The sequence below is a fragment of the Paramacrobiotus metropolitanus genome, unplaced genomic scaffold, assembly GCF_019649055.1.
Source record: "Paramacrobiotus metropolitanus isolate TYO unplaced genomic scaffold, Prichtersi_v1.0 Parri_scaffold0000209, whole genome shotgun sequence".
NCBI classification, from domain to species: Eukaryota; Metazoa; Tardigrada; class Eutardigrada; order Parachela; family Macrobiotidae; genus Paramacrobiotus; species Paramacrobiotus metropolitanus.
In genome coordinates this window covers 25,467-51,040 of record NW_026570429.1, presented here as the reverse complement: position 1 = coordinate 51,040, position 25,574 = coordinate 25,467, and the positions used below count along the sequence as shown (strand labels likewise).

The following is a 25,574-nucleotide window of genomic DNA, read 5'->3' as shown; positions in this document are numbered from 1 at the left end:
CTTACGCAACTCCCGTATCCGTTAGTAAAAGTTTTTAAGAATTATTCTGTGCCCGATGTCTACCTGGCCCACCGCACGGACGGCGTTTGACCCGTGGAGATCGCAATAAATAGTTTCTTTTTGGGTTCGAACTTGCAATATGTCCATGCACCGATTCTGGGAATAAGCCGATTCGATGAACACCGATTTACGGCTTGTTCTTAAAAGTTGTTCTTTTTTAGTTTGGAACATCATAAGGCCAGTGCGGCACCGCTCATTGTCATCTTCGGAATGGCAACCCGGTGCACGCGCCGCGCCACATTAGCATTATGGGATATTGCTCCGGTAAATCATTACTGCTTGAGTGCTGTGTGTCCTACTGTTAATCGAGCGCCAGGATGGTTTTTGATTCGGTGTTATCCTTTAGCAATTCCAATTCCAATGGTAGTTAAGCCTGCGTCCATCGCATCGCGCCTGGGTGTTTCTAAAACGTGGTCACCACGGTCGTGTTCGTGGTCGCTGTGGGCGCGGTCGCGCATCTGCAACCACGCTGCGCATGCAATGCAATTCATTCCTTGTACTTCTTCGTCGGGAAACAAGCGAATTTCATCGTCCAGCAGCACAGTGCGCTTGATAGAGTCCCCGGGACGAACTGTAGCGTCATTATCAGACAATCGGTGCTAGGTTTTCGCTGCCTGACGCAAAATCATGATGTGAAAATCTTGAAATAAATCCACAGTGGAACTTTTTATTGAAATACAGAGGTTTACAGTCAAAACCTTAAAAATTCTTATTTGCTCAACTAACTTTCCGCTACCAATTTTGCACCAACATACTTGAATTATACGCCAGTGCAATCCAATGAGCATTCGTCACAAAGGTGATAACAGCGCGCATTAGCAAATAAACCAAATGGCGACGTATTCAGCCTTGCCGGGCCACTTCCTACTCCTCACGAGTTCATATATGAGCTTTAATCCAATCGCATTACTAGGAAACAGATGACATGCGACAGCTATAGCTGTCGCTAGCTAGTTCAAGCTAGCTAGCTTGATCTGACAGTAACAAAGCACCCCCCCACCCCCCGGGCGTGATATTTGATCACCTTAAGCATCGGGATTGCTACAAATAATAAGCAAGCGATTTTCTCTGAAATCATTTGATTGTTAAAGCAAACAGAGTGATAGAATGACAACATAAGAATGATGTAATGATGATAAGAGACATAACGCCCGTATCGGTTTCCGGTGCGCCTTAATCGGCATAGGAAACGGTGTGTCCTTATCATCAGATTAATGGTGATCGCTCTTGCCGGCTGCCTATGAACTAAACAAACACGCAGCACTGCTAACGTTCTCGTGCGCTTGCGGTCTGGGTTTGCCAGAAGTTAAAAGCAATGCAGGCCAATGTGGTGATCCATGTAATTCGCATTTTACACAGTAATTTTGCTTGAGCTTATGAACCGCTGTAAAATGACAGGCGAAGTGTCGGCACCAATTCCAAAAATCCGGTATCAGTTAGTCGAAGAAATTGCTAGTAAACCAGCAGGCAAAATATACCTGGCCCACCGCACGCATTACGAGATTGCGGTTAAGAAAGCCCTTCTGGATTTTGACAGGGAAAGAGCCCACGCGCAGGCCCATTCACTGGACGCCAGTTTACAGTATATCCTTAGTTTAGACCATCCGCATCTGGTGCGTCACCTGGCGCATTCCAGTTCTCTGGAGGCCATTCCGATGCAATACACAATCGTTATGGAGTATTGTTCCGGTAATTCATTACTGCCTGTATGGTGCGTTTTTAACCGAATTCCAGGATCAGCTTTGGTTTTGAATGCATGCTTTCGCAGCAGCTGCATATTACCATATCAAAATGTAACGGTTGTTCCACGTTTTATTAACTTACAATAAGAATTCGCACTACATTTACGGGTTTTAAATTCGAAAATAAGCATAATTCTTGGAATTACTGTTGTTAAAGTGCTTCAGTTCATCGGTTAATGAATGATTGCCTTTCCAGGCGGCAATCTGCACGCGGCGGCTCAGTTCCACATTCCCGCGCCACTCATCCAAAAATGGACACGCCAGATTGTCGACGGCTTAGCTTACCTGCACGCCAAAAAAATCGTACACCGCGATTTAAGGGGCAACCACATTCTGCTAAGCTGTCCGGACTGGAATACCTGCCTCATGAAGATTGGCCATCTGGGCGCCAGCGAACTTTATGTGAGCCGGGAGACGGATGTCGGTAGCTGCGAACGCATGTTTCCATTCATGCCGCCGGAGAGAATCTTGGGAAACGACGCAAATTTGGCAGCTGACTGCAAAACGGATATCTGGAGTTTGGGCTGCGTGGTGCTGGAGATGATCAGCGGATCTCCGCGCTTTGTCCGAGTGGTGGACGGAAAACAAGAGGACCTGAAGTTCGGTCTGGCTGTCATGTACTACGTCGCCACTGGTGGGGGGTCGCCGATCATACCGCATGAACTGCCGAATGAATTGCAGGCGTTTGTCGCGTATTGTGTGAAGCGCGATCCGGTATTGCGGCCGCTGGCAGCCGAACTCTTTTACACAAACTTTTTGACGCTGGTTAATGTGCCACAATGGCCTGACCCGCGACCGCAGCGGAAGTGATGCAGCGTACACGGTAAACTGAGAAAAAGACTTCGCCAGTTTATTTTCTCTACTACCAGTGCATTTATTTATTGTAACAAGCAAACTTACAATGAACAATATTGTCATGTTGTGTATCGGATGGCTGTTACGTTAGAAGTCGGGGGGATGATGCGTGCACGACGACTTAGAGGGGGTTCTTGTTTTTTGCTTTTCTGCCATTTTCATATTTTAGCTTTTCTTCTGATGCGGAGCAGTAAATCTGCTGGGAGACGTAACAAAAGTGAATTTGTCGTGTCCCGTTCTTTTCCGCAGTAGGGAAAACCTAGAAAATCACGGGGGTATCGAATTGCCCTTGTGACAAGTGGCGCTCCTGTTTAACAATCACCACCTCGTGTATACCGGTATCGGGAACCCAGCGAAAAATTTGTAGTTCGCCAATGACTCTGCGCAGTGGCCGTCGATTTCAGATGGAAGAACAATCAGAAAGGTACAACGAAGTGAACGCGGTGCAAGACCCGTTAAATGTGAGCGCGGAAAACGATCGCGCTGATCCAGTAGTTGAAGACGTCGTTGACGAAGAGCCACCGGCGGTCTTTCGCAGTCCTCGGGCTGCTATTTAAGTGCATGTGAATAATATTCCTCAAAACAGCGTAGCAAAGCCTACAGCAAAAAATAAACGGGCTTCTCACGGTAATTCCGGGCAACAAAATGCAACACGGGACGGTGTTCGACGTGATAGCGCGATGGCAGAATATGATGAGCCGCCAATGGGCTTCAGCAGTTCCCGGGCTGCTTATCGAGGTTCTGGGGACGGTATGCCCTCTACTAGTGCACCACAGTCTTGGGAAAACAATGTGAGGGCATCTCAAGAGAATTACGCGCTGCCCTCGGCCGGTTTCAGGCTTGAGGGTGTGGTAGGAGACGACGGGGAAAACGCCGAACTATCGGCGGTCTACAGCAGTCCCCTGCCTTCGTCTCGAGTTCATGGGGACGGTATTTTTGGTAACAGCGGACCGAGGCCACCGCCAAGAAGTAAAACGGCCTCCCTACCGAATTCAGTGCAGTTTGTATCGCCTTCGGCCGGTGATCGTCGCGACAAGGCCGTCGACCGCAGAGATTGCGCACCCAGGCAGTCGCTGCCGTGTTTCGACGATTCAGAAATGTCAGACCGTATATTTTCTCAACGCCGCTTCAGTGGTGTTCCGGTACAATATTCTTTTGCGACTCAGGAACAGACCGACATGGCTCGAAGACCGGAGCTGGGCGTACCACACGATATACCGCGTGGCGAACCGCGGCAGCCTGTCATTCCCCATCCGAAGCAATTATATAGAGACAGGGATGCTTTAAACCGCGAAAACATCAGTCTCAAAAAGGAGCTGGATGAGCTGCGCGCAAAACTCTTCCGGTTAGACGTCGAAGAGCTAGACAGCCAGCGGAGTTTTCGTCCACATTTGTCGGGAAACCAGAGCGTCGGACCGGTGCCGCCTGTCCGATCGCAACGTAAAAGTGCTGGCAGTGGTCCCTGTTTCGATGAGCGGCCGCTGGCTTTAGGAAGTGCTGTGTATGGCGACGATGAATCTGGCAGTGTGGCAGCTGGGCTGGCTCAGCAGGTTGCCGCGTTCCTGACCCCATATTTTCAGGGATGGCCCGTTTCCGAGGCTTATCCTCAAGGGTTTTCTGCTACAGGGCGTGGACATTCGAACGGTCGGCTTGGCGGCCGTTTTCTTGCACCCCCAATGGATGCCAATACTGCGTTCGGAGACGGTTCAGACGAAGCATATTTTCCGGGACCGGGGTTGGCCGGGCGGACAATGGCATTGCCACCACCGCCTTTTGAGCCAGCTCACGGCTCACGTGGCTTTTCGTACGTACAGAAAGACCAGCGGGTTAAAACCCCCGTCTTTAAAGGGGAGAAAGAAGAGCGCATCGAATGCTGGATTAAGCGCTATGAAGCGGTAGCCGTAAAAAATGGATGGGATGATTATTTCAAGTGCATTGAATTGATTAATGCACTCCAGGGTAACGCTGCCAGATTTACGATAAAATGGTGCAGTTGTTTCCCGAGGGTTTAGGCTGGAATGACTGGAAAGCCAAACTGCAGGACAAGTATTTCGACAATGATCGGCAGTTCTTTGCGGCGCAGCAGCTGGCTAACCGCATGTACGATTGTAAGGAAACGGTCGACGACTACTACGAGCCCGTCATCGAGTTGATTGCCGACGTAGATTACGAAATGAGCCCAAAGATGCAAGCTGATTATCTGGTCAATGGGCTTCGCTCCCATTCGGAACTGTATAAGCTGGTGGCAGCTCAAATGCCACAGACTGTAGCAGCTTTCTTGACAGCTGCTCGCAACTGCAAGAGGATTGTCGACCAGACGGCCGCTGACCGCCGGCAGTCAGAATCGAGTAAACGCGCGGTTACATTCAACGATCAACGGCACACAAGTAGACGCGACCAGCGGTATTCGAATATCAAAGTGCAGGACAGCAATCCTGGCACTTCCGGTGAGGATGGCACGTCGGACACTAGTCGGCCGCCCTCGCGATCCCGCACGCCGACAACGCCTGAGCCTGGCGACGCTAAGCCAAGTGTCACCTGTTTCACATGTGGTGAAAAAGGACACTACAGCACAACGTGTCAATGGCAGTCAGTGCCATTCGCTAATCTGCCCGAGTCAGTCCAGCAGTATAAAGCCGCTAAGAAACAACACTGGAAAGGAGCCGTGCCACCTCGGCCGCCGACTCCAAAAAACTTGAAGCAGCAGTAAATAGAGGTAATACTGCTGCTGCCACTGTAGACAAACCTCTACCGGAAACAACACCGATCGCGGGTGTTTATAGTGCAGACACGAGCTTACCTACAATATCTACAGGCTTTACGTATACAGTAGATATTAATAATATACGAGTAGCTGCATTAATCGACACTTGCGCAGCTGTATCTATTGTTTCTCGAGAATTTTGTGACGCGCACAGTATTCCATGTACGCCTTTACCATCTGAACATAAGCGCGTGTGTGTGGTAGGCGTCGGAGATGGTCGCGTGCCACTTCGTACAGCGTACTGCGATGCGAATGTACGGATCGGCAAGAGTGATTTCCAACACTCTTTTTATGTTTGGGAAGGCGATCCTCAGTTCAGCGTGCTGATTGGTATGGATTTCTTACAGAGTAAGCCGCTTTCCATTGACGTGCAGGGTAGGCAGTTAATTTGTTCGGCAGTCGAAGGAACCGCTGACCCGCATGGGCCAGTCCCACCGATTCCTGCTGAAGGAAGTAATGAGATTACAGTACTACCATTTAGCCAGGACACATGTGCAGCCAGTGAACTGTTGCCTGCTTCGAAACCACCACGCGGTTTCCGTAAAGTATACGCCTTATCACAAGTGGTGATACCACCACGCTCTAGCGTAATTGCCGACGCTAAGGTTTTAAAAGCTCCAGATAATGGAACTTTTATTTTCTTACCGGAAGACAGCACACTGCAGAGTGCTCAAATGTACTCACCCAGTGCGATTGTTCAGGTGAGAAATGGGCGCTTTTGCACTATGCTAATGAATAATAGTGACCGGCGCCGGGTTATTCGAAAAGGCGCATTGCTCGGTACTATAGACTGGTATGAAGAAGAGGAAGAAGTACAGGTGCATGCGCTGTCAGCCGAGGAGGAGGCACAAGCACTAGAAGAATTTGAAAGATTGTTACCAGAACTTCAAATTAACAAAGAGTTAACGAAAGGACAGCTGGTACAGTTACTACAAGTGCTACGTAAGAACCGTAAGGTTTTCCCAACGTCGAAAAATCCTTATGGGTTTTCAGAAGCGCAGTCTTATCATATCGACACGGGTACGGCGCAACCAGTTAATTCAACGCCGCGCAGAACATCATGGAAAGGACGTAAACTAATTCAAAATGAAGTTAAGAAAATGCTTGATAGTGGCATTATCCGAAAATCACAGTCACCATGGAGCAGTCCAGTAGTGATCGTTCATAAAAAAGACGGAGGTATACGGTTTTGCGTAGATTTTAAAGATCTTAACAAAATTACCCGGAAAAATGTTTATCCTTTGCCGTTAATTGACGACTTGTTACAAGCAGTCGGCACTGCTGACTGGTATACAGGGTTGGACTGCTTCTCAGGATTCTGGCAGATCCCGGTTGCCGAAGAGGATCAGCCAAAGACCGCGTTCTGTACGCAGGACGGTCTGTACGAGTTTTTAAGGATGCCGTTCGGGCTTTGTAACGCCCCGGCAACCTTTCAAATGACAATGGACAGCATATTAAATGGTCTTAAATGGACTATTGTACTCGTATATTTAGATGATTTGGTTGTATTTGCATGCAGTTTTGAGGAGCACTTAGAGCTACTGGATATGGTGTTGTCAGCCTTAAGAGAAGCCGGTATAACAGTACAACCGAAAAAGTGTTCGCTCGCTATGAGAGAACTCAAGTTCTTGGGCCACATAATCGACGCTAATGGTGTACGTACTGATCCCGACAAAATAAAAGCTATATCCGCTTTTCCTAAGCCGGTTAGTAAGACGGATGTTAAGTCTTTCTTAGGACTCGCCAGTTATTACCGAAAGTTTATCAAGAACTTTGCGCATTTGGCTCAGCCACTTACTGTATTGACCAAGAAGGAAGTTAATGTGACAGCGGTATGGGGCGAATTAGAAGACAAAGCGTTTAGTTCTCTTAAGGAAGCTTTATGTACAGCGCCAGTTTTGTCCAGATATGACCCGAATAAGCTTATAGTTATTGATTGCGACGCGTGCGGATATGGGCTAGGTGCAGTGTTGTCACAAGACGGGCACATTGTAGAATGTGCAAGTCGGGGTTTATCTGCTGCTGAGAAAAAGTACGGTATCACAGAGCTGGAATGTCTAGCAGCGGTGTTTGCGGTGACAAAATTTCGGCACTATGTGGAATTTGGGAAGTTCACAGTCCGCACTGATCACAAAGCCTTGACCAGTCTTCGCAAGCATCGTGGTCCCAATGCTCGTTTGACCCGATGGGCGTTATTGCTGGACCCGTACGATATGGTGCTCGAGTACCGTAAAGGCTGCCTTAATGGCAATGCTGATTGTTTAAGCCGCTTTCCGATTGATGAACCACCAATCGACGAAGTAGACTTGCCGGAAGTGGCTGCGTGGGTGATTTCAGCCGATGTTACCGATGACTACGAGTACTTGCGTAAGGAACAAGAGAAGGACGAAGTACTGCGTGAATTAGTGAGAAATGTAGCCGATTTAAGTAAAGCGCATGCGCCGTTTTATAAACGGTTCGTCATTCAGCATGGTGTGTTGTACCGGACACGCCGGCATAACGGCTGTGATCACATGTGTTTCGTGGTGCCCAGACATATGAGGGCGGACATACTGAGATCCGCTCATGACATTCCGATGGCCGCTCATATGGGCGTAGAGAAAACCTGGGACATCGTGGCACGCAGGTTTTACTGGACCGGCATGATTTCGTATGTACGCAGATACATCGAGTCATGTGAGGAATGTCAAGCGCGAAAGATTCCGAAGAAAGGAACTCATGGCCTTCTTCAGCCAATGCCAATTCCGCCGGCATTCCACACCCTAGCAATGGACATTCTTGGTCCATTTCCTGTCTCGGATAAGGGAAACAAGTATATAGTGGTTGCAGTCGACCACTTAACTCGCTTTGTGATAGCAAAGGCGCTGCAAAAGGACACCGCACAAGAGGTAGCGGACTTCTTTATAACTGAAATTGTATTTAAATATGGGACACCTTCGAAACTGCTGACCGACCGCGGGACTCATTTCCGTAATCAGTTGTTAATGTCCGTAACGGACATTTGCGGCGTGAAGCAGTTAAAAACAGCTGCCTACCACCCAGAAGGCAACGGATTATGTGAGCGCCAAATGGCACCTATAGCAGAGGCGCTTTCAATGTTTGTAGATAGCAAACACCGTGACTGGGATGTGTACGTGCCGGCTGTTGTTTTTGCTCACAATTGCGCTAAGCAGTGTACTACCCAGGCCAGCCCGTTTTACCTGCTATTCGGAAGAGAGGCAACGTTGCCTCTAGACACAATTTTCAAGACCAATCAGCAAAAGAGTTAGAATGACTATCCTGCGTACACTAAAGAATTTATTCAGACTCTCGAATCCGCTCATGAAACTGCACGTGTACGAATACGGGAGCAGCAAAATAGAGATGCTGCTAGGGTGAATGAGCACCGTACAAATACCGTATTTGAGGAGGGCAGTTTGGTTCGGGTGCAGCAGTTTGCAAGACAGAAAGGTCTAGCCGACAAGCTATCTTTTAAATTTAAGCAGCCCTATCGTGTACTTAAACGTTGTTCTGATAATGTATACGAATTAATACCTTTATTTGGTAAAAACCCGAAGCCGGACAAGTACAACGTTGACCGAATGCAGAAATACATCCCACGTATTTCCGGTGTTGTGGATACAGCAGCAAATTTGCCGGGTAATTCCCAACAAACTTCTGCTCAAGATCCACCGTCCGAATTGCAATCAGCTGACCACATCACCAAAAAGGGAAAACATCGTGGAAAAAAGCGGGTCAACTACCGACTGCTAACTCACAGTCTAAAACCAGCGCCGTCTGTGTCGAAACGTGGACGGTTGATTAGGCGTCCAACTCGATACATAAACGAGCATTAAGCGCCGCCTTCCGGCACTGGAAGAGTAGCTTTCTATTGGCTGCTAGTTGATCTAGTTCACACACGCCAGGTCAAGAAGACAAAGAGCAGTCACGCCGCACTGCTGATCAGTTTATAAAGTGAGCTGTCAACATTCACTTTAGGAATTCATCTTCAGACCGAACAAGTTTCTTATTTTTAAATTTTTTTGTCTCAAAGTTTTCGTTAATATGAATTACGATAATCAGTTTCCATGCGGTGCCTGTCGCGCCGCTTACGCTCGATCGTACGTAGAGGGAACTCCTTTCGAAATCCCCTCTGGCCCACATATTGCAGTCCGCAGTTTTGGGGAGATTCCTTTTGGCTGCTTTACTGAGGAGGACTATCAGTTGGTCCCCGCGCGTACTCGCGTGTTATTCACTGCAGCCTGTTCGGGATTAAAGGCTGCTTATCAAGAATTACGTGAGTCGCCCCGTCATCAAGCATGCCTGTCGGAAGCCATGAAAGGGGCGCTGAATGAAGCTCACCGAGTCTTCTTTGAAAACTTTACGGTGACCCTCTACGATCCGGACCGGAACCGAGCGGCGTATTCCAACCCACCGCTGCAGGCGACCGTTCACACGGCAGCAAACACGTCTGCTGCAGCCCTGTTCAGTAGCCAAGGCCTTTCGGGGATCTTTCCCGGCTGCTCGGGTGTGACACTGCCGGCAGTAGTGTTCAATGGAAGTCCTTCCATTACATCCGTAGCTGGCCCACCAGTGACTTATGCAGCCACTTCGAATAACGCCAGCTTGCAAGGCCCTTTGGGGACCTTTACCGGCGGTTCCAGCGGAAACCCTTCCGCTGTGCACATGGCTGGCACAGCAGCAGCTCCTCTGGCAGCTGCGTATCATGCCAACGCGCAAGGCCTCTCGGGGACCTTCCCTTACGTCTCAAGTGGAAACCCTTCCACTGTGTTTATAGCTGGCACAGCAACAGCTAATGCAGCAGCTGCTTATCGTGCCAGCGGGCAAGGCCTCCCGGGGACCTTTAATAATACCGGTTTGCCGATTTCAGCGCCGGCTGGAATCATGCCTAGCAGATTTTCATCTGCTCCGCTTCTTGACGGCGCCCTTGGCACGTTGAACAGTGGTGTCCGCACTGCTACCAGTTCGGTGGTGCATCCTCACGCACCTAGCATGTCTGTTCCGCAGTCCAGCGTTGAACCAACAACGCTTCGAGGAAAAACAGCTCGAGAGCTGTTGGATACCCGTTACACGAAGTACAGCGGCACGATTAGCAGCAAGACTACTCGCAATCAAATCAATAAATGGTGGGCTGCATGGGAGTATCAAGAAGTGGAAGGATACGGTTGCCTGGTGAAGAGATTTCCTCTCTTGATGCGGGAGTCCCCGTACGTTGCGCAAATGTTGTACGAATGCACCATTCCATTTGGGTACACTGGACCATCGGCAGCCGATGTCGCACGTCGACGTCCCGACATCGTAACCCCGTCTCACTGGATTCCCGGCGAGAAATCTACGCAACCACCGGCACCATTTCAAGACGTTACTGAAGAGGGAGACAGCAGTGCCGATAACATGCCATTGGCTGCTGAAGCCGAAAACTCAGGGGAAAAAGAGGATGGAACGGACACACACCAGAGCAAGCTTAGCGAAAAAGCTGCTGACGCGTTCGACGGCATGGATGTCGTCTCTGAAGGAGCAGCGGAAAACGATATCAATGGCGCGTTTGTCCGAGCCAAACTGACGCTGGAGAACGCAACGTCCGAAGCGAGCGAGCTGGTACCGAAAGCGGCCACCGATCCGCTCTGTCTTGAGCCTTGTGAAGTGGCCACCAACACACTGGAGAACATGGACATCGTCACTGAACGCGAGAAGGTGAACAGTGTCGCAGCGGCCGAAGATGGCGAAGGAACTGCGGAGCCGACGGATCCGTATGACCTTCCATTGGACTGTTCTGAATAGCCTGTTTTAGTAAGCACAATCTCTGGGTACTTTATTCCATTTTGTCTCTTTCTTTTACAAGTATTACTGTATTTTAGCCATTTGGGAGTGATACTTTTTCTTGTTTGCTTTCTTTTAATTTTTACGGGCTGAGGGCAGCCCTTTTCCCACCGAGGGAGGATGTCTCATGTTGTGTATCGGATGGCTGTTACGTTAGAAGTCGGGGGGATGATGCGTGCACGACGACTTAGAGGGGGTTCTTGTTTTTTGCTTTTCTGCCATTTTCTATATTTTTTAGCTTTTCTTCTGATGCGGAGCAGTAAATCTGCTGGGAGACGTAACAAAAGTGAATTTGTCGTGTCCCGTTCTTTTCCGCAGTAGGGAAAACCTAGAAAATCACGGGGGTATCGAATTGCCCTTGTGACAATATTCATGGTGGACGTTTGCAAGGTTCCTGAAAATCCCAAGGTTTTTCCGCGTTTGCTAAACATGAAACGGCTGCGAGATACCGTTGGCAGTGTAAACAATTCGCCGCCGTGAACCTCCTGCATTTGCGGATTATTTTCACGTTTCCCTAGACTCTAGATAACTCCCATTTCTGCAATGTATATCGTCCCTTCTAAAGAAAGTTAAATTAAAGCACCAAAAGGGACTGGTTCAGTTTCGGCTCAGCGTACAAAACGAACGTTTACTGTAAAACAGCATAACTTAATTATTAGAATTAGTAGTATTTAGTACGCTCTCGATCCGCGTACAGTAATTTCAGTAAAAGCTCAGCTATATAAAGGTGGATACTACGCGAAAGTTTTTCTAGCTGTAAACCGTGGAAGAACCGAAATAGTGCGTCGACGGAAGTGGATCACTCGACAGTGCCGCAGAGAGCAACTTTCAAAATAATTAAAACTGTAGACTTTTAAAGCCGGAAGGCTGCAAGTGAACCAATAATCCGTCACCGTTATTTTCTGCCTTGGGGACAGCGTCATTGATTATGAGACTTCCACCCAGGTATCCCAACTGCAAAGGAGATGTTCCTACTTCAGATCAGGCAATACGTGCCACCTCCAAGCCATCTCACCAAGCAAAGCGGAATTTACGACCAATCGGCAGTCGTTACAGAGCAGCGTTTATTCCAGCGGAGGTTGCAGAAACATCTCAACCTGGTGGAAGCTGATGTGCCAAACAAACATGGCAGTTGGCCAGGAGGATGGCATCTCACGGCAGACCATCACACAGTGCCACAGCAGATGAACGAAGAGGTCGCTGTCCCGTACTTAGCTGAACGTACGCATGCACTTGCTGAATAACCCTGTGTACGTGAGTACTTTTACTGACATTGCAGTCACGGCATTGGTGGGTTCCCTCTCTTTCCTGGTAACAGTTTAGCCGGTTGAGCCGATCCTCAGACCGTTAGGGTCGAAGCCTCACCGGGTGACGGGACGGGAAGCTTGCAATACGAGCAACGCTACGCCACTGCTCGTGAGTGCTGATTCGCTTCTTTCCATACTAGAATACACAAGTATTAATTAAACAGATATGCCATCTTACTAGCACATCGAATTTCGTGTTTTGTTTTAGTTTGCGTTTCGGCATTTCTGGTTTTAATTGGACCGTAACTTGCTGTTGCGTTCCGCTCGAATGTCTTGCTCTTCCGCCATGTTCAACTGTATCAGCGTGGACGTTTTTGGTGGCAACGGAACGATGCGATATGGCCGTGTGGTGAACGTGACGGAAAACGGTCTCTACATCGATCTGCTCTGTCCCAATCGACGACGGGAATGTTTTACCTCTGGTAGCATTTTTTGGCACAAATCGATGACAAAAGGCGAAATTTGTATTTATTCTGAAAAGAGTTCCCACATTGCTGTGGAAGTGCTGGTGCGGGAGAACCAGTTAGGTCCATGGATTTGGCTTGCCGAAGAAACGGTCAGCTTTGGCCGCGGCACGGCGCACTGGGATTGCGGAGGCGCCGTACTGCACTGGCACGAGAAGGACAGCGGAGTGACTTGCGAAGATTTTCTCCGCTTCCGACGCATCCGTTGTCCGGTTGATGAAGCCCTGACACAGCGTCGGATGGAGTTCCTTCAGGCGGCGACGAAAACCTGGCACAGTTTGGCTGATAATGACGCTGCACTGAATTATTATCTCGTGCGACCCGGGGAGGTCGTCAAGCGCACGGTGCAGCTGGACGGTAAATTCTGCTCGTTGCCTATCGAACAAGCGCAGGGACTCGTCAAGCAACTAAATAGCTACAATTTCTATGGCTGGCAGGTTGCCGTGACAGACCTCGTGGATGGTTGTTTAGAATACCTGCATTGTTATTTCGGTTGGGATGCATGTAATCCCGTGTACGAACGGATTTTGGTAAGAACAGAGACATCCGATTTGTGGTTGGACTGGGTTACGTCGCGTATTATTCAATTTTCAGAGGTATCTCCAGGATGACCTGGCCAGGATATAAAACTTGTTAGACAAGACACCGACAACTACCGAAAAGATGCCGCTGCCCGTGGAATTGTGGCTGGAAGTGTTTTCGCACTTGGGCACTGTCTAACAAATGGAATTGCGCGCGGTACGCGCCGCGTGGAACCAGATGATGGACACGCTAATCCTGCGTCGTTATATTCTGATTGGCGACGACGCGAAATCCTGGAGAAATGGGCCCGTTTCCTGGACCAGGCAACAGTGAACAAACGCCTGCACCTGGGAACGCAGCGCCCGGTTTTGACGCTGTGGGTTGACAACGACAACTACGGGCGCAACGACAACGATATTCTGATGCTCTACTACATGATTCGCTATGTGAGGAGAGAAGGGGCTTACGTACAGCGACAAAATCTTGCAAATGATTTCAACGTATTGCGCCGTGGTGCAGTGGTACTGCCTACGCGGATCTAACGACGTAGCCGGGGTTCGATTCCCCCATCGGCGCCTTTTTCAGCCGTTTCTCGGTTTCCCTCGGATTGCGCCTTGCTTGGATAGGTTTTTATGCAAGTGCTAATTTTTCTTCTGAGCGAACGTAAATAGATTTATTATCTACCTATTTGCTGCCTTTCATGACGATGTTAATTTCCTGAATGGTTTGCCAGTTTTCATTATATTATAATCAATTTGTTACACTGTACCGTGTATGCGATACATAACGGTTGCCTCAAAACATCACTTATATGAGGAGCTGTGTGCTGTTTGTTAATCCACGAAAAGCAGCTACCTCGTTTTGGTAGCTTATTATTTGGCCCGTTTGCTTGCACATGACGGTGAAAGGAAAATAAAATTAATAATGATACTACTTCTGCGACACAAGCAGTTGAGCTCGAGCGGTATGGTTGTTATCTGCTGGGCGGTGTGGGGCAGTACTGTGCGTGGCCATTGTGCACTTGTGCAGTACTTAGGTTAAAATCGTAATCAGTTTCGTTGAAGTTTTAAGTTATACTTGATATATAGTTGTCGAAGTTGATAGTTGATATATATGATATACCAAGTTATCGAAGAAATGCGGCAAATTCATATATAACTCGGAAACACGTATCATGCTACGAAGACAATTTTTTCAGCGAACCAGACTTGCATGAGGTTTTCGATATTTAAAGATCAATTTCGAAGTTGTTGCAAATACTGCAAAATTAGAATCCTATTTGGCGTAAAAGCGCTTTCAATAATTTTGTGCGCTTATGGTCAAACCTTAAACTAAATCCATAGTGCGTGTGACTTGTGATTGGGACAGCGGTTTACGGATGAACCTTCTGAAATGGTTTTCCCAACCGAATGTTGCGCGCACAGTCCCCTTTTTGCACAGACGTAAACGAATCTCACGACAACACAACCCAAAAAGTATTTTCAAATAAAAATGCTGATACATACAATATGGCGGCAAAAGCAAACAAACAAACCGGATGCCATCATGCTTAATGTGCTTTACCGGTCTTACTGTTTCTTGGGAGTCCAGAAAACTAGCTTCTATCCAACCGCATCACTAGAATGTTATGGAATTATCTGGCAGCTTCGAAAAGTGATGAAGCAGCGTCAGGCATGCTTGGTCATCTGAACCATCCGGATTATTAAGGCTGATAATCCCACGGTTTTCTCTGATTCCGATGACTCCAATGAATTGCCGTTCCCTACCGTCTTAAGCCATCATGATAAGTGTAATGTTAAACAGTTCATGTCCTGATTTTTGCTTCATACTTACTTCATCCTACAATCAACGTTCATCATGCAACCGTACTGTAGTGCGTGTGTAGGAAATGAACTGTAATAATGATGTAAGAATGACCCAATCATGATAATATACCATCTCTGCCGGCTACCGGTATGAAATTCGTCATTAGTGACTCACAATCAGAAACAGTATGTGCCTGTCATCCAGTCATCAGATTTATTTCTTACGTAACCAATCTATTCACGCTCGCGCTTTCCGTTTTTCTAGCTGCCTATGAGCTTAACACACTCCTGTGCTTTTGTTTAATGTTTGTGGAAGTAAATCAGCTTGTACAGAGTAATTGAGCTTGATTTATATCACGCACTTTAAATTTTGAATAAAGTATGAACGACATTATCATGTCAAGCGAAACGTGTGCAACACGCCCGGAAATCCCGTATCAGTTGGTTGAACTGCTTAATGATAAGCGAGCTACCGAAATCCACCTGGCCCACCGCACGGATGATGTTCAACCCGTTGAGATCGTGGTGAAGAAAGTCGAACTGGATTTCGACAGGGAAAACGCCTACGCGCAGGCCGCTTCGTTGGACGCCGATTTGAAGTATATTCTTAGTTTTGATCATCCACATCTGGTGCGTCATTTGGCACATTATAATCCTCTACAGGCCAACCAGTTGGAAGAGTCGCATTACATAATCATTATGGAATATTGTTCCGGTAAACCAGCACTACCTGTTTGTTGCGTGTTAACAAAGTTTCAGGATCGGTTTTAGTCGGTAATGCATGCTTCCGCAGCCACTTTGCATTTATTGCGATAACCCGTGTAATCACGAAATAAGGCCGGCGCTCAGGCCGACGTTAGGAGATCCATAATTAAGACTCCGAAACTAGATGATTGTTTTTGCGCTCTGTTTAATTTATAATAAAATGTATTAATATTTTTGAAACTTTTTAACAACAAAATCAAAATTGCAATTAATGGTATTTAACTCTTAAGATTATCCAGTTTATGAAAAAAATTATGGGTTGCGTAGGCGGGAATCTGCACGCGGCGGCTCAATTCCGCATTCCCGCGCCACTGATCCAGGAATGGACACGCCAGATTGTGGACGGCTTAGTTTATCTGCACGCCCAAAATATCCTACACGGCCACATAAAGGGCAGCCGCGTTCTGCTAAGCAATCAGGACTGGAATACCTGCCAAATGAAGATTGGTCATCTGGACGCCCCACATCGCCCCCGGAGAGAGATGGCTGTGCGGCAAGACACTGGCAGGTATGCCTTCATGGCGCCGGAGATGATTGTGGGAGATGACCCCGGCCGCAAGGCGGACATCTGGAGTGTCGGCTGTGTGGTGTTGGAGATGATCAGCGGATTCCTGCGATTCGTCAAGGAAGTGGCCGGGCAGCAGGTGGACGTCATTACCGATACGACCATCTTGTACTATGTCGGCACAGGCGGTTCGCCGAGAATACCGCACGAAGTGCCGAATGAGTTGCGGATGTTTATTACGGACTGCCTGCAGCGTGATCCTGTATTACGACCAACAGCTGCGGATCTTCTGAACAAGACCTTCCTGACCACGACTGACGTGACCCAATGGTCCGACCTGCGCCCGCAGCGTGCTTAATGGGTAACGGTCGCGCCAGTTTCTTTATCGGCTTCGAGTTTGTTTCTAGTTATTCCCTACGGCAGTTTATTTTTGTCTAGCAGAATTAATGCTACAAGCGTCCATGAAAAGATGAACCGCGTTAGCAGACATACACGCTGGGAATGTCTAAAAGTTTCTGGCATTGATTTACTGTTGTACTACCAGTGTTGCCTGTGTTGTTAAGAGAAATATTGGGAAACAAGGTGCTGAAATATGATGCACTTTCTGCAACTTACCCTTGCTCCGAAACACTTTTTTGCCTCGTTTTTATTTTGCAGAAAAATATTTTATACATGCTGCATTGGCAGGAAAACCGTTTGCGCAGGTGTAATAAACAGGCAGACGCGCACTAAAAACGTTTTAGCCATCCTCTCGAGTCAGTAAGAAGGAGGGACGCCTCATTTGCCCTGTTGTCCAACCATAACCGTTCGTTTAAGTTAGATTATTTGGAAATTGTTCGGTTGCAGTTTACCAGAGGGTTATATTCAGCGAAGTGTTTTCACTTTGTGAAAAATATACAATTAATCACCACAAGATCATTTGGCTTTAGCAGATATTCTAACAGACAGCCACAACATTTAGTCGACTTTGCAATACAGTGGGGAGAAAGAATTATGTGATATAATATCACAAAGCCCATTACAGAGCAATATGGCTTCGTTTGTAGAATTGTGTGGCCAGGCTCTCGTTGACCTTTCGCAACAGATCTTCCAGCGCTTCTTTTTCCACAAACAACAAGTAACTGCAGCCCACATACTTCGAATGAAACACCGCTTCCACATTGGGGATGAAAATATTATTGAGGTATCGCACGCTGCCTTGAATCAGCGTCATCTACGTTAGAACACGTTTTATCCGCACAATCTAGTACGAACACACACACACTTTATCAGCAACAACTCACGTTGCACTCGGCCGGTAGTTCACCCGACAACAAAGTTCGCAGATTCTCCAAAAGCGGACTTAGTGCCAACGCTAAACATTTCTTGGCCAGCCGCCGCATTCCGTGATGGCAGATGGCGAAGATAGCGTCAAAGAGTTGCAAATACTCTTTCGCATAATGCAGAACTTCGGCAATAATGTGCAGCTGATGATCGTCTGGAAATGGGTCTACGTTATCACGTCTTTCACAGCGATTATCGTATTCGGCTGATTTACCAACAAATTCCGAAAGGTCACCGAGACCTTGGCGTTTGCATTGCTCGATGAAGACATGCTGGTCGGCGTCCGTTTCGAAGGTCACCACTGACCAACATTTTCCCTGAGAATCAACTTACACTTACAATGTAAATTGAGTTATTCAGTTTGTCAAATTCATATAACTAAATTTATTTTGGTTTCAGTGTAGTTTATTGAATTACCAAGCTAATTAAATTCGTTTTTCATTTTAAAATTTTATCGGTTGAAGTTACGATTCCATTATACCTTTGTTTCTTCCTTAAAATGCGTTCCCATACGTTCAATCCAGCTTTCCAGCCAACGCGCTACCGACTCGGCCAAACAACCTTCCAACTGCAGGGAGATGTCGAATCCTATTTTGCTGCCCTGATTAAAAAGGATATTGATTTTCTTATAATATTGTTTTTTATATATTATTTTTATATATTATACATTATTTTATTTATGATATATTATGAGTGTTTATACATTACTTTATAATATAATTTTGTTTTCGCTTTCAAAGCAGTATTAAAAAAATTACCAGATCTTTGGCGGACTGACGTAAAAATTGCACATTCCGCTGGACATCACCAAAGCTGAGACGGTGGCAGAAGACGAACTGCTGAATATCGGTGCAGAAACGGATCCAGTGGTATCGTATCCATGCCACAAATGCTGCAGCGAAGCATTCTGCGATTACTAGAAATGTTTATCATTACTTTAAAGTCTGGAATGATTTACCGGTTCGATGCTGTCGACTTCTGTCCAGTTCCAGCTCCTTCAGCTCTGTCGAGGCGATTTCAAATTGTCGTAGGACTACGACGGTCTTTTTTTGTACGTACAAATCAGGAGTCCCGTCGCGTAATTCCACCTCTAGTGCTTGATTCAACAACCAGGTCCGGAAATCAAGGTACACCAACACGGCCTGACAAACGTACAAAAACTTAAAAAATATTTAAAACAAACCGTATTCAGGACGTTAAAACCTGCCAGTTAATTTGCTGTGTCATTCAATTTTTTTAAGTAAACCGACTGTGTGATTAACTATTCGAAGAATTTATTATTTAAAACAAAATTATTCTATTTGCCTTGCTTATTTTAAAATACATAGTAATGATTGACTGCCCTGATTTCTTAAAGTGTTTTACTTGATTAACTGTGAAACACAATTATTATTAATAAAAAAACTTTGTCCTGTTTAAGCATAACGAATAAAGGTCGTCGGTTTAATTTTAAGCAAAATATTGCTGAAAAAATAGTGATGTTTGGCAAGAGGGGGAATCCATAATCCTATTGCTAATAAACGTTACTGAAAAGTTTCACACTTTATTATCAAGTACCTGAAAAAGAAGACCCAGTTCCCGCAAATGCCCGACAATCTCCCCGCACGTCACCCAATCAACACCCAACGGACAGTTTAACGCAAATCGGAAATTCTCCAACAAATGCTCCACCAGCCGCTCTTCCGCATCCAGACATTTCCCTACAAACATTTCCATAACCATTTATACTATTTACTGTGTAACTGTCCAAAACTCTGTAGCGTATTCACGGTGATAATAGCGTCCCTCCTTCCGCTCATCCCAGCTGATCTCCTTGTGCCAGTACGCTTGCGCTTCCCGCACTAAATCGATGGCCTGTGCGTACTCCTTGGTGTCGCAGTAGTCGTTAATGTCCACCGGTGCGTCGCGGTACCACTGCGCCAGACCGTGCTCACCGGGCAGCATATTCTGTAGGGACGAACGGTGCCGGTCGAGGATGTCCTCCAGGGAATCATGCACCACTGAACTACGCGATGCAACCGTTAATTTCCCGCCCACACTTTAAAGTTTTATAGCGTGTACCTGATAAGTTGGTTGACAGACGGCGATTCCTTGGTTTGTCGTTTTGCAGAAGACTAGCGTATTCTTTCAGATACGCTATCCATTCGTCCTGCAATCGAGGCAGTTTTTAGCAAAACAGTGGCGCTGAAGAACGCAACAGTTTGGATTTTTAATAAAATATAATCAATACGTTTTCTAATGAAGTAATAAAAAGGATTAAATGTGTCTGTTGGATCCTACCCGTTCATGAGCGCTGTCTACGTCGAATAGCCGCGCTGTTGGGTCATTATGAAAGGTCACCATGAACGGGAAGTGAACGCGGTGACTGGTGCGCTCTTTATGGTTGGAATGTCCAAAATCGAAGAACCGATGCGGTTTCTTGACGGCAGGAGCGCTGTACGGCTCCACTGCGGAGATGAAGTCGAAATAAATCACGTCGACGAAGGTGTACTGGATGTACACGTGCTTTTCACTACAGAAAACACTCAAGATATTTAACCGCATTTTTACATTGCGAAATTTTTAACGAGGAACAATCAGTGTACATAATTTGTTTAAGTTTCTGTTTCGGTACATTTAGAGCCATAAGCTATACTTCAAGCATAAACGCTAGCTATACCATACCTTTAGAGTCGTGCTCAGTTTTCCGAAAAACTTAAATGCACAGCAAATGTAAGGTTTCAAAAAAAATGACAGTTTAAATGCGATCAAGCTTACGAAACGGTAGCATTCGTCACAAACATACTGATGCGGCGTCCATAATGTCAGGATGATGCAGTCCGTAAACAGATGCGCAATCATATTATGCCGCTTCTCCAGCGTGTGCATGTCCACTTCGCGGACATCCTTGCTGCCGATAAGCATCCGTTCGCGATCCTTTAAACCTGTCTGACAACAACCAGATACATTTAGCGTAAAGCCTGGTGGTGTCAAGGCGCAGACATACAGCACCGAATCCATCGATTTTGTTAAAGAGCCCAGAAAGACTTTTGCGCGTGATGAAGCGAGAGCGTTTTGTCTCCGTCAGCTCTGCGAACACACGACGATTAAATTAACCGAAAACGTTAAAAAGCTGTGCGGTTAGATTGTTACTTTGCTTGTTATCGTCTGTCAACGCTTTCGGCTCTTCCATGGCGCGGCTCAGTACGCCCTGTTCTTCCACCAGTAATCCACGCAGTTCCTCTAAACTGTTCTGCATCGCTGCTGACAAATAAAGAGAACTGTTGCTAAATAAACGAGCACAAAACAAATGCACAACTGATCCGCTCGACAGAGAATTCGTACTTTTCAGCTCTTTGACCGCTTTGACGATCTGAGCGTGGTAGCTGAACGCGCTCTCTTTGAGTCCCTGCACGGCGATGGATTTGACATGCTCCGCCTCGTGACGGCTGTCCTGCAGGCGGTGCCGAATATCGCCGCGACCCAGCAGCGTGCCGATATCTACGAAGATTTTCGCCGTTGTGAAATGTAACGGAACTTGGAGAATGGTAGAGCAAATTATACAGTCATGCGGATTGAATTTATGATCCTCCAGGTGCTCGTGCAGAGTTCGTGTGCCGCGTAGTGCCTGCTTCATGTTTCAACGGGACACAATGTCAGGAAATAAAATTCCCTTCCAGATTTCTAAAGTATAGTTTATGTTAATCATAACTCTTCTGTAGTACAATGCTGAAATAAACATAACAACCTGAAATAAACATAATAACTGAAGGTAAACAAACTTGGAATGCTACGTTGTAATAATATTTGCTTAGGCGCTAATGTTGATTACTGTGAACCGTGAAGTTGAAGTGATACTTGTATCACCATATAAAAAACGGGGTCACGTGTGCAATGATAATTTCAATGCATTTTAGGGAGCGCTAGTACGTACTCGGTACTCAGTACTTGTATGGCTAATAAGCATAACAACACAGTGCTCCCTTTTTTTCTCGCGAAGCACGATTTTTTCGACATTTTCGTAACGGTTAACAGCGGCATAGCAACAGCGAACTGGGAATGCGCATGGCGAAACTGTTACAGTATAAAAATTTAGTCTGCTTTTCAGCAGCTCCCGGGCTGCGACAGCCAATTTTGCGCTCGGTTAAACTCTTATGACTTACATGCTTACGTTATCTTAAAGTAGCAGCCGTGACCTTTCCGGACTATTACGCCAATCCCGATCGGTTCATCACGGGGAAAATTTCAGCGGAGCAGTTTATCATGGTAAACCGCAACTTATTTAAAATCTTCTATGATAATTTAGTTCAGTAGCTTACTTGCTTACGAGTTTATCGAACCACTAAATTTTTATTATTTTTTTGTGTTACCTGTTTTACCGCTTACTTTTACTGATTAATTATCTCACCAGTAATTCCACTCTGCTGCTATACTTATTTATTTTTTTCGTATAATTATTATACATTCCATAATCTATTTTGATCGTTTGTTGTTCTGGTTGCTAGGAAAGTTTCCTGGCGCGGCGCAGTTGAATCGCTACTGCAACCATCGCTACATGGACTGAGCTCGGGAAAAGGGATTTCTTCTCGCAGGTAACATGCTTCGCGTATCCATGGTCGTATAAAGATTTTCCATACAATGTTATTATACCGTTCATATTTTCTGTTAGAATCGGGATGACGGCAGGACGCAAGGGATGAACTGAATTCAGGGAGCCAATTACGTGGCCAACGAGCGTTTTACCGAACTTCATGCTTGCGTGATACGCAACAGTGCTGTTCTGGTGTTGTTTTTTGGCAGTAAAGTCACCATATCATTGTTGTTCAAACGCCCTTTTTGTTGATAGAGCGCCGTCATCGCGATTCTGCGAGAAGAAATCACGTCTTCCTGAACCTCTATTTTTTGTTTAATTACTCGCAAAGTTGCTATACGTATTTGTCTAACTGTTTTATATGCGCGAATAAATTTGTAAAAACAATAAACATTCCCGCCAATCCGATGAATACGGTGCTGTACAGATACAGTTGCGCTATGACAAGAAATCGAAACAAAAACACCTCCTTCGTGTTGATTCTTGATTTACCTAGCCAATTCTATACTGTATTATCGGGATCTACCAGCTCAAATGAATGTGTGATTTCCTTAACAGACTTTAACTGAAATTATTTATGATCAATATTTTTTTCTATAGAACTTACACTTGGCTTTTTAATTTAGGATACTATATAAACTGCTTTATACGTTAAACTGTTAAAGGCGATGATAACAAGCGCGGTTTCTACCTAACCGACCGAACGAAACATAACTGGGGTAATTATTAACATAGAAAAAGACGCCCCAAAAAATTTAAATCAGTGCTGTCCCTATCAAACTAGTCCGACAACGCCGCCATGGCGAAAAAGCGGAATTCCTCCCAGTCAATTTCCGCGTCACCGTTCACATCGTACTCTTTGAAAATCTTCAATATCTGCTGTTCTGCAATATTTCCAGAGAAAGTAGAAGCAATTTCATTAAAGACTAACAGAATAAATACCCACCTTCCAAATTCCACAAAAAGCCAACGTCCGTAAATTCCTTGGCGGAAATGGACCCGGAGAAATCCTCATCCATCAGTGTAAAGCACATTTTGGCGTGGCGCAGGATGAATTTCTTCTCCAATTTGTTGTACGCGGCCACCATTAGGCAGATAAGCACATAAAACTCCTCAAAGACAATAAACCCACGACAACCTTTATCCAGCATATCGAAGACGCGTTGGATGCGCCGATCGCTCAGGTTCGTCGCATGCGTCATGAACTAAACGAGACGCAGCAAAAAAGGGTTCTTTAGTTATTTACCGAAGGAATTTTTATTTTGTTTATAATTATCTCGCATATTTTTAGCTTATTGTTCCAGCAAATGCGCGATTCAAAATTTAGCAGTGTGTATGTACAGAGGGTGAGCCACCCACATTGGCACACTGCACAAACTGAATTTTTAAAATTTCCTGTCGTCTACAACAACTTTTTCAAAAACATTACCCGACAGCCTGGGGTATTTTATACTTGATAAATTTATCTGAGTTTAGTAAAGGATTCCTTTCAAAATCCAGGAAGAAAAACCTGGAGCCACGGCTGAGTTTTTCTGGACGTCGGCTCCCAAAACTGACCGGAAGTCCAGAAGACATCTGCCATTCTCTAACAAGTTGTCCATTCGTCCTGAATTTCACAGAATATCTTCTACAAGCCTGTCTAAATAAATATTTGTTTACATTAAAGCGAAATCGGTATCGGCGGTTTTTTGCCACGAGGTTCCCACTGCAAAAGCCAGCCGCATCATTGAAAGTGTAAATCCCCAGTTTTTTAAAACTTATGTTTTTTTTCCTCGGGATTCTGAATAAGGTTTTCAGACAACATTGTACTTTTTCATATAGCCCTTAAAATCTTCTAAAATTAGAAACTGAATGTGACCAAGAAAATGCTTGCTTCACTAATTATCATTTCAGAACAAAAATACGAAGTGAAACGTTTTGTGTGCGTTTTTTTCGCCGGTCGCGGACACTTGTGGTCACTTTATGTCACGTGTGCGCGAAATCTTCATGGAAAATTAGTTTCTTTCCGTTCACAGAGCGCTAAGGGAAAAAATTGCATCAGCGGATTTGACAGGACTTGAGTCCAGAAGTCACAAATAATTTCCTACCAAAAGTGTGCCAATGTGGGTGGCTCACCCTCTGTATACAGCGTTTAAAATTAAAACAGTTTAACTGGAGTACAGTTTGTACGTGTTTATTTACTGAGTGTTTACGCATAATTCAAATCCTCAAAAAGTCAAAGTTTACAACTTTATGTTTAAGCAACATTTCATTATATAAAGTCTTCCTGTAGGTCGTGAATTAAGAATTCTGGTAGTAGGTACCTTGCCTCGTAGAAGATGACGTCGTTCCATTTGCCATCGCGATGCACATCTAGAAAATCATACAGCGCGTGCAGGATATGTGTCTGCCGTGCATTCAGCCACAGTTCACCGCGGTCCAAATGTAAGCTCTTCAGAAACTCCGATGTCAACTGCAGCGGCATTTTGTGGTTTTTGAAAGCAGCGGTCGTACAATTACGGCTTTTCTTGGTGCTTGAAGTTATTATTATAAGAATTAGTAGGATGAAAAGGCCGTGTTAGAAATTGCTTTACGAAGCATCTGGGCGTTGGTAGGGGAAACCATAAATTTTTGCTGTATAAACGCTGTTCGAAATGCGATACCTTGGTGACGGGGCTATGGGCACTAAAAGCTGGTGGAAACGAACACAGCGCGTATCAAAAATTATGCGTGTTCGCTCACTTCGCTGTGAACCGGAAATCAAGCAGTACTAACTATCGAGCTTCCAGTAAATAGGGAAATGCAAAAATAAGTAGAAAATAAGTGCACCGCTATTACTTACTCAACAAACTAGTAAGTATGGTTTTTGCAACGTTGTACAGTTTGGGCTAAGTATCGGAAGAAGTCGTATACGCGATAAAAGCACGACTAAGAACACAACAAAAATGGACAATTGACAGTGTGGGTAAAAAAGACAGCTGGTTTCTCAGCCTGAATGGAGCCAAAAGGCCTCTCAAACATCGCATTTTGTAGTAGCGCTGAACACAGAGGATATTCGCTACGCTTCGGTCGATAATCTATACGTAATTGGCC

General features: G+C 45.8%; 4 protein-coding genes and 1 long non-coding RNA gene across 7 annotated transcripts; 3 read left to right on the top strand and 2 right to left on the bottom strand.

Annotated features, from left to right (window-relative positions):
• The first annotated feature begins 1,360 nt into the window (after positions 1-1,360).
• Positions 1,361-2,779, top strand: LOC129601023 (uncharacterized). Its single transcript, XM_055499721.1, has 2 exons — positions 1,361-1,749; positions 1,999-2,779. Exons 1-2 carry the CDS (start codon positions 1,437-1,439, stop codon positions 2,610-2,612), a joined length of 927 nt encoding a protein of 308 aa, XP_055355696.1. The 5' UTR covers positions 1,361-1,436; the 3' UTR covers positions 2,613-2,779.
• A 12,905-nt stretch (positions 2,780-15,684) lies between these two features.
• Positions 15,685-17,084, top strand: LOC129601022 (uncharacterized). Its single transcript, XM_055499720.1, has 2 exons — positions 15,685-16,054; positions 16,372-17,084. Exons 1-2 carry the CDS (start codon positions 15,721-15,723, stop codon positions 16,965-16,967), a joined length of 930 nt encoding a protein of 309 aa, XP_055355695.1. The 5' UTR covers positions 15,685-15,720; the 3' UTR covers positions 16,968-17,084.
• A 373-nt stretch (positions 17,085-17,457) lies between these two features.
• LOC129601025 (uncharacterized) lies at positions 17,458-21,809 on the bottom strand. 3 transcript variants are annotated; one of them, XM_055499723.1, is made up of 16 exons: positions 21,660-21,809; positions 21,476-21,595; positions 21,257-21,412; positions 21,065-21,175; positions 20,919-21,001; positions 20,718-20,860; positions 20,213-20,444; positions 19,994-20,081; positions 19,702-19,932; positions 19,490-19,632; positions 18,891-19,074; positions 18,691-18,824; positions 18,414-18,533; positions 18,147-18,249; positions 17,893-18,086; positions 17,458-17,822 (listed from the first exon to the last, which is right to left on the bottom strand). In XM_055499723.1, exons 2-16 carry the CDS (start codon positions 21,546-21,548, stop codon positions 17,628-17,630), a joined length of 2,190 nt encoding a protein of 729 aa, XP_055355698.1. In that variant the 5' UTR covers positions 21,549-21,595; positions 21,660-21,809; the 3' UTR covers positions 17,458-17,627. The 3 variants fall into 3 exon arrangements, with proteins under 3 accessions (XP_055355698.1, XP_055355699.1, XP_055355700.1); XM_055499724.1 differs by having other exon boundaries at positions 21,744-21,758; XM_055499725.1 differs by having other exon boundaries at positions 21,065-21,172; positions 21,476-21,809.
• A 194-nt stretch (positions 21,810-22,003) lies between these two features.
• Positions 22,004-22,982, top strand: LOC129601030 (uncharacterized). The gene is made up of 3 exons (XR_008692186.1): positions 22,004-22,177; positions 22,417-22,503; positions 22,581-22,982. It is a non-coding gene; the product is annotated as an uncharacterized LOC129601030 (long non-coding RNA).
• Positions 22,983-23,111: 129 nt separating this feature from the next.
• LOC129601029 (EF-hand calcium-binding domain-containing protein 9-like) lies at positions 23,112-25,129 on the bottom strand. The gene is made up of 3 exons (XM_055499727.1): positions 24,811-25,129; positions 23,449-23,707; positions 23,112-23,386 (listed from the first exon to the last, which is right to left on the bottom strand). Exons 1-3 carry the CDS (start codon positions 24,964-24,966, stop codon positions 23,283-23,285), a joined length of 519 nt encoding a protein of 172 aa, XP_055355702.1. The 5' UTR covers positions 24,967-25,129; the 3' UTR covers positions 23,112-23,282.
• Positions 25,130-25,574: the final 445 nt, after the last annotated feature.

Coding starts and splice junctions, on each gene's coding strand:
- LOC129601023 (XM_055499721.1), top strand. CDS start 1,437: ATGAACCGCTGTAAAATGACAGGCGAAGTGTCGGCACCAATTCCAAAA. Junction 1,750..1,998: donor CGTTATGGAGTATTGTTCCG/GTAATTCATTAC, acceptor TTGCCTTTCCAG/GCGGCAATCTGCACGCGGCG.
- LOC129601022 (XM_055499720.1), top strand. CDS start 15,721: ATGAACGACATTATCATGTCAAGCGAAACGTGTGCAACACGCCCGGAA. Junction 16,055..16,371: donor CATTATGGAATATTGTTCCG/GTAAACCAGCAC, acceptor TGGGTTGCGTAG/GCGGGAATCTGCACGCGGCG.
- LOC129601025 (XM_055499723.1), bottom strand. CDS start 21,548: ATGAAGCAGGCACTACGCGGCACACGAACTCTGCACGAGCACCTGGAG. Junction 18,825..18,890: donor AAGTCGACAGCATCGAACCG/GTAAATCATTCC, acceptor GCTTCGCTGCAG/CATTTGTGGCATGGATACGA. Junction 17,823..17,892: donor AACTACCGGCCGAGTGCAAC/GTGAGTTGTTGC, acceptor GTTCTAACGTAG/ATGACGCTGATTCAAGGCAG.
- LOC129601029 (XM_055499727.1), bottom strand. CDS start 24,966: ATGCCGCTGCAGTTGACATCGGAGTTTCTGAAGAGCTTACATTTGGAC. Junction 23,708..24,810: donor ACGACGTCATCTTCTACGAG/GCAAGGTACCTA, acceptor CGTCTCGTTTAG/TTCATGACGCATGCGACGAA. Junction 23,387..23,448: donor CTTTTTGTGGAATTTGGAAG/GTGGGTATTTAT, acceptor GAAATATTGCAG/AACAGCAGATATTGAAGATT.